The sequence below is a fragment of the Theropithecus gelada genome, chromosome 2, assembly GCF_003255815.1.
Source record: "Theropithecus gelada isolate Dixy chromosome 2, Tgel_1.0, whole genome shotgun sequence".
In the NCBI taxonomy this organism is placed as follows: Eukaryota; Metazoa; Chordata; class Mammalia; order Primates; family Cercopithecidae; genus Theropithecus; species Theropithecus gelada.
In genome coordinates, this window is record NC_037669.1 from 166,544,328 (window position 1) to 166,557,147 (window position 12,820).

At 40.8% G+C, this 12,820-nt stretch overlaps 1 protein-coding gene and 1 pseudogene across 2 annotated transcripts in view; one reads left to right on the top strand and one right to left on the bottom strand.

Moving 5' to 3' along the window:
• PP2D1 (protein phosphatase 2C like domain containing 1) overlaps positions 1–3,073 on the bottom strand; it is a 31,256-nt gene extending 28,183 nt beyond the window's left edge. For both annotated transcript variants that reach the window (XR_003118171.1, XM_025376913.1), the window contains exon 1: positions 2,806–3,073. Coding sequence is in view for 1 of the 2 variants with exons in the window: in XM_025376913.1 (XP_025232698.1) it covers positions 2,806–2,828 (23 nt within the window). In the remaining variant the exon portion in view is untranslated. The remainder of the gene's footprint in view (positions 1–2,805) is intronic.
• A 131-nt stretch (positions 3,074–3,204) lies between these two features.
• On the top strand, positions 3,205–3,360 carry LOC112619706 (annotated as a pseudogene).
• Positions 3,361–12,820: the final 9,460 nt, after the last annotated feature.

A 12,820-nucleotide genomic window follows, 5' to 3' on the forward strand; every position in this document is an offset into this window, starting at 1 on the left:
GACCAGCCTGGGCAACATAGTGAAACCCCTTCTCTACAAAAAACTTAAAAATTAACTGGGCATGGTGGTGCACACCTGTAGTCCCAGCTACTTGGAGACTGAGCAGGGAGAATTGCATAAGCCCAGGATTTTGAGGTTTCAGTGAGCTATGATAGTGCCACAATACTCTAGCCTGGGTGACAGACTGAGACCCTGTCTCAAAAAAATACAAAAAGTATATTAAACTAAAAATAAAATGTGAGCTATATTAAATAAAACAATTAGAAGAAATATACATGTAAATTTAAAATGAATGGAAAATAATGTAATGGCCATGGAAAACAGGTAAATATCTTTAAGATGCTAGCCAGTAAAATTTGAATCCCGTAAATTATTCAAAAATCACTTCTAGAAAGGAAAACCTTCTATGATAAATGATAAACAAAATAGTGCACTATGTGATAGGCAAAAGGGCTTTAGCAACCTTCATACGTGGTTTACACATGGCAATATAAATAAAAATTAAAGAAGCAAGCAAAACTCTGATAAATTTGAAATGTTTTGCCGCTTTATTTGTATTTAATTCCCTGAAGTGTATGACTGTATTGGATACAGCTACTTACCCCTGTAGTAAAATTTTATTTACAAATGTCCACATTATAAATACTTCTAGAACTATTTGCATTTTGGGAAGTTTTCATGGCTTTCCCTCACCAACGATTATTTTTCCTTTTTTAATGGAAAATCTAAAAATTACACAAAAATAGGAGTATAATAAGTCCCCATATACTCATCACTAGCTTCGACTGTCATCAACATTTTTTTATTCCTGTTTCATCTATATCCCCATCCACCTTATTTTATGTTATTTTATTTTATTTGAGGTGGAGTCTTGCTCTGTCACCCAGGCTGGAGTGCAGTGGTGCTATCTCGGCTCACTGACATCTGCTTCCCGAGTTCAAGCAATTCTTCTGCCTCAGCCTCCCGAGTAGCTGGGACTACAGGCGCCTGCCACCATGCTTAGCTGATTTTTGTATTTTTAGTAGAGACGGGTTTCACTATGTTGGCCAGGCTGGTCTCGAACTCCTGACCTCAAGTGATCTGCCTACCTCAGCCTCCCAAAGTGCTAGTTTACAGGTATGAGCCACTGCACCCAGCCTATGTTATTTAATTTTATCACAATTTTTGCTGGAGTATTGTAATGCCAATCTCCAAATTGTATCAACTCACCCATGAATACTTCAGTCTCAACAAATTTGATCAGCATCCAATCACTTCTTCAATACCTACAATAGGCCGGGCATGGTGGCTCATGCCTGTAATGCCAGCACTTTGGGAGGCCGAGGCGGGCGGATCACCCGAGGTCGGGAGTTTGGGACTAGCCTGACTGACATGGAGAAACCCCATCTCTACTAAAAAAAATACAAAATTAGCCGGGCATGGTGGTGCATGACTGTAATCACAGCTACTGGGGAGGCTGAGGCAGGAGAATTGCTTGAACCCAGAGGGCGGAGGTTATGGTGAGCCAAGATGGCGCCATTGCACTCCAGCCTGGGCAACAAGAGCGAAACTCTGTCTCAAAAAAAAAATAAGAATAAAAATAAAAAATAACTACAATAGGCCAGCTACTGTGCAAGGTGCTGAGATGCACAGATGGATGAGGATGTACCCTGCCCTTGAAGCTATGAGAGGAAAAGATTGCAATTCTGTCCATATGCTCATCCAGGTCATTAATAAAGGAATGAAACAGGTCAGGTGGAGCCAAGGACAATGCCCCATTATTGTGCCCAACCGGGAACCTAGCCCTTCATCTGGCTAGGAATGGTGTAATGAGACCTAAGAAAATGACCTAGGAAAACTCACAGCTGAGACTTATTAGCAAGGGGTCCAAGGCAGTATCCAAGGGAATGATCACTTAGCCGGCAGAAGGAGCAAGAGGACCCAGCAAAAGAAATGGACAGGTAAGCAGAGAAGTAGAGGAAGAAACCGGGTCTGTCAAGGCCTTTGAGTGCTTTTGGCCAAAATATAGAAAATATTTTAATTGCTATTTTTTGGTAATATTCATGTAAAGGATGTAGTTTTATGAGGCTTGATGGACTATTGGGACAATATATAAGGCACAATAACACTGTATTTTGATCTGAAGTCAATTACTTATATCAGAACTTCATTTTTCCATATGCCGGGGACAGCCATAATACAGCTCTATCACACATGGGCCATTCTTAGAATGTATTGCATCATTCATATGTTCGTTCATTCACAATAACAAATTAAATAGGCCGGGCACGGTGGCTCATGCCTATAATCCCAGCACTTTGGGAGGCTGAGGCGGGCCTATCACTTGAAGTCAGGAATTCGAGACCAGCCTGGCCATCATAGTGAAATCCTGTCTCTACTAAAAATACAAGAATTACCCAGGCATGGCGGCAGGCGCCTGTAATCCTAGCTACCTGGGAGGCTGAGGTGCAAGAATCACTTGAACCCGAGAGGCAGAGTTTGCAGTGAGCCGAGATGGTGCCATTGCACTACACCCTGGGAGACAGAGACTCTGTCTCAAAATAAATAAATAAATAAATAAATAAATAAATAAATAAATAAATATAAATTAATTAATTAACTATAAAGACATCAGAATAAGAGCAGAGAGAGGAACGCGAGTCCTCTTTTGTACAAGGTAGAGGGATATATCACTCTTCAATGTACATAGTTTACAGGAAGCCAAGGTTTCATCTGATAACTAAGAATGTGGAGGAAAAGAATACTGTAGATATAATTATTCATTGGTTATACTTATTATCAAAAAAAAAATTTAAGAAAGTTTACCTTAAAGCATTATTGGCGCTCATGTTCCTTTGGAATTACCTTCCTTTGCCCTCCCTTTATCCCCTTTCCCTCTATTTCTCCAACTTGAGTAGTGATGGTGGAGGTAGAGGTGAACGTGATGGCTGTGGCAGAAGTAGTAGGGATAGTGATGAGAGCGGTGGTGGGCGTTCCCCTGACTTGATGGTAGAGCTCCCTGTGTGGAATGTTTACTACATCACCTGGAACCTCAGTCAGAACTCACTTTATGATTCAGAAGGACTGTGAAGCAGTAACATTACAAGTTGTGTGAAGTAAACTTGGGAATTTCTGAAAGAAGGAGCATTTGTTAAATACACTGTCTTACTTACTCTCTCTTCCTTTCTCTGCCATCGTGGTGTGTGCTTGACTCTGCTTCTCACCATGTCTTCTCACAAAACTTTCAGGATTAAGCGTTTCCTGACCAAGAAACAAAAGCAAAATCGTCCCACTCCCCAGTGGATTGAGATGAAAACTGGTCATAAAATCAGGTAGAACTTCAAAAGGAGACATTGGAGAAGAACCAGGCTGGGCCTATAAGGAATTCCGCGTGAGATGGCACACGTATTTATGTTGCGTGAAAGTCAAGACCACCTTACCATGTTAAGCTGAAAATGTTACCGCTATCTGGATAGTTGGACATGTTTTATTGGGAATATATTTTTTCTCTCTGTGTGTGCTATGAAGGCACTGGTTGGCTGGGTTCAGTAATAAATACGTGAGGCCTTTCATTTCTGTCTCTACATATAAATATAAATATACATATACTGTCTTACTGCTGGATGCAGGGGCTCACGTCTGTAATCCCAGCACTTTGGGAGGCCAAGACAGGAGGATTGCTTGAGGCCTGGAGTTCAAGACCAGCCTGAGCAACATATCAAGACCCCATCGCTACAAAAAAAAAAAAAGAAAAAGAAAAATTAGCTGAGCATTGTTGCACACACCTGTAGTGCTAGCTACTCAGGAGACTGAGGCAGGAGGGTCACTTGAGCCCAGGAGTTTGAGGCAGTTAGCTGCAGTCAACTATGATTGTGCCATTCCGCTCCAGCCTGGGTGACAGAGAAAGACCCTGTCTTTAAAATAAATAAATAAACTGTCTTATGCCTATGTAGTAGAAATGAAAATGTAAGAAGAGTGACTATCAATTGTTTTTATAAGTTGTGGCACTTTCAAATAGCCATTTTAGGAGACTATCCTTACTGTACAGATGGGATGTCTTCCCACCCAGTGTTACAGCACCTCAGGCCATCTGTCCAGGACACCTCCTCTATCTGCTCTGTAGATCCTACCCACCCCATCTTGCTGTCTCAGGTAACTGCCTGAGAGTTGTAGATCTTGACTGGACTGGCTTTTATAATTATTTCCCTAGCCTTCACTGCTGGCTAATATTTTTAGTTCCTAAATCTTTAATCCACAGCTGCATGCCACTCCCTCACCCCAAGGCTGGGTTAGAACAAGAGTCCTAGAGCAGGTTGCCTGAATGCTGAAGAAGTTTGGACAAGCCCAACTGTCAACTAGATATCTCCCTGAAGAGGTATCAAAGTCAACGTGTTCAAAATGGAACTCACTAACCTTTCCTCCAGAATCTTCTTTGATCATCAACTGAGTTTAACTGGAACGTCTCAGAGAATCCCTTTTCCTGTGTGGTTCCAGGTTAAATTTGGCCAAGAAGGGAATCTTAATATTTAAAACTTAGGGGTTTATATTGGAATGCTATCATCATCCAATGAGTTCACCCACAGATGCCGAAGTGCCTAGCAGGTTTCTGTTTGTCCTTTGTTCCCCACTACTCTACCTCCAGGGTTTCCTCCAGCTCCAGGTCTTGCTGACCAATAGCAGCCCCGGGCCTATTAGCTGGCACCTGTCTGTGGGCCCACAGAAGCAAACATTTCCTCTAGACTTCCCTATCAGCTTCTCCTTCATGGTCCAGTTTGGGCATCTGGTCTGGATGTCCCTGGCTTCTCAGACTGACTGGATGGGGACTTCCCTGATGCCCCAACTCCTCTTCCCAGATGTTTAGTTGACCAGCTTCTCCCACAAACTAATTTTAACAATAAATCCTTTTTTCCACAATGCCTAGGGTTCTACTTTACTGATTGAACCCTAGGTAATACAGAGACCGCCATCACCCCATCGTCCTTTCCAGGATATATGAAATTGATCACCAAGACCTGTCAGATCTCTCTCTCTCTCTCTCTGTTTATTTTATTTATTTATTTATTTTGAGATGGATTCTCACTCTGTTGCCAGGCTGGAGTGCAGTGGTGCAATCTCGGCTCACTGCAACCTCCTGCCTTAGCCTCCTGAGTAGCTGGGATTACAGGTGTGTGCGATCACACCAAGCTGATTTTGTATTTTTAGTAGAGACAGGGTTTCACCATGTTGGCCAGGCTGGTCTCGAACTCCTGACCTCTGATGATCTGCCCACCTCAGCCTCCCAAAGTCCTGGGATTACAGGCGTGAGCCACTGCGCCCAGCCAGATCTCTCTCTTCAATACCCCTCTACCCACCCACTTGTCTCCATCCCCAGTGCTATCTCATGGTTCTAGGAGGTGAAAATATCTTGCCCAGATTTCCTAACTGCTCAATTCACTTCCAGTCTGGTTGCCTCTCAGTGCGTTCCCCTTAGAGCAGTCAGAGGAGGTGATGCCCTGACTGAGGCCCATTACTAGCTTGCCCTTGTCCTTGGGATAACCTCCCTAATGTGTTTGACAAAGCTCTGTCTCTACTGGCGTCTGCTAACTTCTCCAGCTCCATCTGTCAGCACTGCTCCTTCACCCCATGCCAATATTATGTAGAGTCATTAGATAAATTGTTGCCAGTTTGGTATTAGATTATTATAACCTGAATTTTTCTTATTTATTGCTTTTTAAAATCACACTGAGCATACAGGCACTGCATATTAATATCTAGCAGTTGGCCAGGCACGGTGGCTCATGCATGTAATCCTAGCAATTCGGGGGGCTGAGGCAGGCAGATTGCTTGAGCTCAGGAGTTTGAGACCAGTCGGGGCAACATGGCAAAACCACGTCTTTACCAAAAATACAAAAATTAGCTGGGTGTGGTGGCGCATGCCTGTGGTCCAAGCTACTCGGGAGGCTGAGGTGGGAAGATGGCTTGAACCTGGGAGGCAGAGGTTTGCAGTGAGGTGAGATTGTGCCACTGCACTCCAGCCTGGGTGACAGAGTGAGACCCCATCTCATAAAAAAATATATATATATATATATATATGTGTGTGTGTGTATGTATATTATATATATTATATATAATGTATATAATATACACACACACATATAAACATATATATATTTGTGTATATATATGGCAGCTGCATTATCTCCATGCCACTGTAGATGTGGGAGAGAATGAGGCATCTCCTTCAGGCAAGTGCCTAGTGCCTGTAAACCCCATCTCCCTAGAGTGGGGTCAGGCATCTCATAGGGTGGCTGTGGTGTTCACATCACACTTCCGCATGCAGCTGTCAGGCCGGATGGTGATAAGGATAGTGGAAAGGCCCCTTACAGAAGTTAACTGGTGACTTACTGTAAGCTTCTCTTTAGAAAGGCAAAAATAGAGAAAGCATAGTTCTGAGATGCTTCCCAAGAGTGAAGATGAGTATATCTCTACATAGATTCTCAGCAGATTGTTTTCTTCCAAAGTGTATTTGTTGTGTGTTAATTTTGTTTATTAATTGATCGATTATTTATTTTATTGAGTTAAATAAAAATGTTGTATTTTTTATTTATTAGATATCCAATTAATGCATTCTCCTTTTAAAAATATTCAAATAATACAGAAGTATGCAGAGGAATTTTTTATGTATTTTTATATACACATGAAAACATACATGAGTTTTATGAGTTTTATGTATTTTTATATACACATGAAAACATACATGCTATCCATTATTAAATTTAGGTATAATTTGCATAAAATCCATTGCTCAATTTTTAAACGTACAACTTGAAAAATTTTTGTATAGGAATTTACTTGTAGACTCCATTAAGTTTTGTTCGTTTTCTGTATTTTCTTTTCTTGTTGTTGTTGATATGGAGTCTTGCTCTGTTGCCCAGGCTGGAGTGCAGTGGTGCGATCTCGGCTCACTGCAAGCTTCGCCTCCCAGGTTTACACTATTCCCCTGGCACAGCCTTCTGAGTAGCTGGGACTACAGGTGCCTGCCACCACACCTGGCTAATTTTTTGCATTTTGTTTAGTAGAGATGGGATTTCACCGTGTTAGCCAGGATGGTCTCAATCTCCTGACTTCGTGATCCACCCGCCTAGGCCTCCCAAAGTGCTGAGGTTACAGGCATGAGCCACTGCGCCTGGCCGTTTTCTGTATTTTCTTTAGTAAATTCACAACATAATTACAATATTATTCTGTAAATGTTTTATTTCACTTACCAGTATGGAACAGGGATCTTTCAAGTCAGTACTTATCAACCTACCTATTCTTTTTAACCACTGTATTATATTCCATAGTGTATGTAAAGATGTAACATGGATTATTTAACCATTTATCTATAATAATGAAAATTTTTTTTCCGGAACAATATTTCATAAGGAAAAGAAATACGGTAACTCAGTAAGGTAGAGGATCACATAATCAATGTACAAAAACCAAAACAATTAATTTGAAAATATAAAACCAAAAATAACCTATTAGATATTATAAAAAATAATTTAACTAAGAATAAACAAAAAAAGTTTGAGTGAAAAATGCATATGAAAAAAGCTATAAAACTCTACCAAGAACAAAAAAATATGAATAAAGGCAAAGACTCATCTTGTCCTTGGATCAGAAAACTCAGTATTGCTGGGCGTGGTGGCTGATGCCTGTAATCCCAGCACTTTAGGAGGCCGAGGCGGGTGGATCACCTGAGGTCAGGAGTTCAAGACCAGCCTGGCCAACATGGCGAAACCCTGTCTCTACTAAAAATACAAAAATTAGTTGGGTATGGTGGCGAGTGCCTGTAGTCCCAGCTACTCAGGAAGCTGAGACAGGAGAATCACTTGAACCCAGGAGGCGGAGGTTGCAATGAGCCGAGATCACACCATTGCACTCCAGCCTGGGTGACAGAGCAAGACTCTGTCTCACAAAAACAAAACAAAACAAAACAAAACAAAAAACCTCAGTATTATATAAAGTTACCATCAAAGGGGGAAAAGCAAACCATCCACAGGGAGAAGCTATTTACAACATGTATATTGACAAATAACAAAGTATTCAAATCCAAAATATGTAAAGATATAAATAACTCAAGCAAATCAACAATGGAAAGACAGACAGTCCCTTCTCCCCAAAAGTTAGAAGACCTGAGAGACATTTCACAGAGAAAATAGAATTATTTATACAATAGATTATCATACCTCAGAGGAAAGAAGCACTCCTACTACCCACAACATTAAAGAATATCAGGAAGTACATACATATTGACCAAAAGAACTGACAATATTGAACCTACAGAGGAAGATTCCACACATGTGAAGTCCATTAAGTTGCAAACTAAATATGTTGTTTAGGATGCAAATGAGTGTGATAAAACATTAAAAAAAAAAAAGTAATAATAAACCAAAATCCAAAATAGCACTTATGTCAGAAAGGCCAGGAAAAGAAATGTGATTGAGGCCTTCAAAGTAGAGCTGATTAGATGATGGGTACATTATTCGTCACAGAATTGTTATTATATTTTACAGATATATTTTAAAAGTTACTTTGTGCCTATTGTTTTTTAAATGAAGGAGGCAGCATTGTTTATAGTGCTCAAAAATAAGTGACTGGTTGACTAAATGAGTCAAAAATACAATGGCATATGACATAGCCTATTCAAATAATACATATTTATTTATTTAGAAAGAAATCCACTGAATATTTTTTCATGGAAAAAAAAGCAGACCAGGCTGGTCGCGGTGGCTCACACCTATAATCCCAGCACTTTGGGAGGCCGAGGCAGGTGGATCACGAGGTCAGGAGTTTGAGACCAGCCTGGCCAACATGGTGAAACCCCGTCTCTACTAAAAATACAAAGATTAGCTGGGTGTGGTGGTGTGCGCCTGTAATTCCAGCTACTCCGGAGGCTGAGGTGGGAGAATCACTTGAACCTGGGAGGCGGTAGTTGCAGTGAGCTGAGACAGCACCACTGCATTCCAGCCTGGGTGACAGAGCAAGACTCTGTCTCAAAAAAAAAAAAGAAAAAAAAGAAAAAAAGATAAAAAGAAATATGATGAGCCCATTTATGTAAAATTGAATAGGGGCATAAACAAATAACTAAAATAATGTTTACCAAACCACAAATATTAGTTTTATCTTTGTAGGAGATTTGTACTTTCTTCTTTTTGCTTACATATACATATACATATATGTATACATATGAGAATGTATTATTTTCCTTAAATAATATATTTTCAAATAAATCCATATCCCTTTTCACTTTTTTACATAAAAACCTTCACATTGCCCAGGCTGGAGTGTGGTGACACAATCACAGCTCACTGCAGCCTCGATCTCCTGGGCTCAAGCAGTCCTCCCACTTTCAACCTCCTGAGTAGCTGGGACTACAGGCACATGCCACTGTGTCAGGCTAATTTTTTGTTGGTGTGTTTGTTTTTCCTTCACATATTTTATTTTATTTTATTTTTTGAGATGGAGTTTCACTCTTTTTGCCCAGGCTGGAGTACAGTGGCCCGATCTTGGCTCACTGCAAACTCTGCCTCCCAGGTTCAAGTGATTCTCCTGCCTCAGCCTCCTGAGTAGTTGGGATTACAGGTGCCCACCACCACACCTGGCTAATATTTGTGTGGTTTTTTTTTTTGTTGTTTTTTGTTTTTAAGTAGAGACGTGGTTTCGCTATGTTGGTCAGCCTTGTCTGGAACTCCTGACCTCAGGTGATCCACCCGCCTTGGCCTCAGAAAATGCTGGGATTACAGGCATGGGTCACCGCGCCCGGCCTACACATTTTAATCTTAAAAATAAACCAATTTAGGCCAGGTGCGGTGGCTCACGCCTGTAATCCCAGCACTTTGGGAGGCTGAGCTGGGCAGATTACTTCAGGTTGGGAGTTTGAGACCAGCCTGACCCACATGAAGAAACCCCATCTCTACTTAAAAAAAAAACAACAAAAAACAGAATTAGTCAGGCATGGTGGCGCATGCCTGTAATCCCAGCTACTCAGGAGGCTGAGGCGGGAGAATCTCTTGAACCCAGGAGGTGGAGGTTGGGTGAGTCGAGATCATACCTTGGCACTCCAGCCTGGGCAACAAGAGAGAAACTCTGTTTCAAAAAAATAAAAAAATAAAAAAACAATTTAAAAGGAAAAAAATCATAAAAATGTACTTGCTTCTTATTAAAGTGGAAAAAATTAAGCAAAGTCAGGCTCTGATGTGAAAGTGTTCTTTTCCTCCTTCCTCAATTCATCACCCAAAGATAGACTCACTGGAAGACATGAAACATTCCAATATGGGTCAGAAAGCAGTTTTATTATATGTCACATATACTCAAACTATAGAAACGATTTTTTTAAAAAACTTATTTTTTAAATTGAGATGGGGTCTTGCTATGTTGCCCAGGCTGGCGTCAAACTCCTTGGCTCAAGCAATCTTCCCGCCTCAGTCTCCTGAGTAACTGGGACTACCAGCATGTGCTACGGCATCCAGCTGAGACTATTCTGTCACCTGCTTTTTTACTTACCAATGTGAGTATGCAAAAAGTTATCTAATACTTTCTCTATTGATGGACATTTAGTCTGTTAACAGCATTTGCCTTTTGCAAACACTGCTGCAACAACAACAACAAAATTTGCACATGTATCTATTAGATAAACTCCCTGTAGTAGAATTCCTCTGTCTGTGAATAAGTAAATTTTGAATTTTTCAGATTCATTCAACAACACTTTCTTGAGGATGTACTATGCGCCAGGCACTGTTCCATGGAAGAAAAATTGACAGGCCAGGCATGGTGGCTCACATCTGTAATCCCAGCATTTTGGGAGTCCAAGGCAGGAAGATGGCTTGAGATCAGAAGTTCAAGACTGTTCAGTCTGGGGAACATAGTGAGACCCCCATCTCTATAAAAATACAAAAATTAGCCTTGCATGGTAACATATACCCGTTGTCTCAGCTTCTCAAGAGGCTGAGGTTGGGAAGACAGCTTGGGCCTGGGAGGTCAAGGCTGCAGTGAGCCATGATTGCACCACTGCACTCCAGCCTGGGCGACTGAGTGAGACCCCGCCTCAGAAAACAAAATGAAAAAAAAAAGAGAGAGAGAGAAAATGAAAAGACAAGCCACAGACTGGGAGAAAATATTTTGTAAAACATACATCTGATACAGGACTTGTATTCAAAATATGCAAAGAACTGTCAAAACTCGATAAAAAACACAACTCAATTTTAAAATGGGCATACAATCTAGATAGGCACTACACAAAAGAAGACACGCAGATGGCAAATAAGCATATGCAATGATGCTAATAATGTATGTCACTAGAGAATTGCAAACTAAAACAAAGAGATACCACTACACACCTATTAGAATGGCTAATCCAAAACACTAGCTACAGCAAAGGCTAGTGAGGATGTGGAGCAACAGGAACTCTCATTCATTACTGGTGTGAATGCAAAATGGTATGGCTACTTTGAAAGACAGTTTGGCAGTTTTTTACAAAACTATACATAGAGTAACCATATGATCTAGCAATGCTACTTCTTGGTACTTATCCAAATGAGTTGAAAATTTATGTTCATGCTAAAACCTACGAACAAGTGTTTATAGCAGCTTTCTTCATAATTGCCAAACTTGGAAGCAGTCAAGACATCCTTCAGTAGGTAAACAGACAAACTATGGTACATCCATACAATGGAACGTTGCTCAGTGATAAAATAAATAAATAAATAAAAATAAAAATAAGCAGGCACGGTGACTCAGGCCTGTAATCCCAGAACTTTGGGAGACTGAGGCAGTCAGATCACCTGAGGTCAGGAGTTTGAGACCTGCCTGACCAACATGGTGAAACTCCATCTCTACTAAAAATATAAAAATTAGCTGGGCGTGATGGTGCATGCCTGTAATCCCAGCTACTTGGGAGGCTGAGGTAGGAGAATCGCTTGAACCCTGGGAGGTGGAGGTTGCAGTGAGCTGAGATCATGCCACTGCATTCCAGCCTGGCGACAGATCAAGACTCCGTCTCAAAAAAAAAAAAAAAAAAAGAAAGAAAGAAAGAAATGAGTTGTCAAGCTCCCAAAAGACATGGATGAATCTTAAATGCATATCACTATCACTAAGTGAAAGACGCCAACTGAGGCTGGGCATGGTGGCTCACGCCTGTAATCCCAGCACTTTGGGAGGCTGAGGTGGGTAGATCACCTGAGGTCAGGAGTTCGATATCAGTCTGGCCAACATGACGAAACCTTGTCTCTACTAAAAATACAAAAATTAGCTGGGCGTGGTGGTGCGGGCCTATAGTCCCAGCTACTTGGGAGGCTGAGGTGGGAGGATCACTTGAGCCTGGGAGGCAGAAGTTGCAGTGAAGCAAGAGTGTGCCACTGCATTCCAGCCTGGGTGACAGAGTGAGACTGAAAAAAAAAAAAGGAAGAAAGGAAAAGAAGAAAGAAAGAAAAAGAAAAAGAAAAAAGAAAGAGAAAGAAAGAAAGAAAGAAAAACATAAAGAAAGAAAGAAAAAGATAAAGAAAAAGAAAAAAGAAAGAAAGAAAGAAAGCCAGCCAGCCAATTGGAAATAGCTACGTACTATATAATTCCAATTATATGACATTCTATAAAAGGCAATACTATGGAGACAGTAAAATGATCAATGGTTTCCAGGGGTTCAGGAGAAGGGGATGAATAGGTGGAGAACAGGAGATTTTTAGGGCTATAAAACTATTCTGTATGATAACGTAATGGTGAATACTTGTGACACGTTTGTCAAAACCCATAGAATGTGCAACACAAAAAGTGAACTTTAATGTCAACTGTGGACTTTAGTTTATAATGATATATCAATATTGGC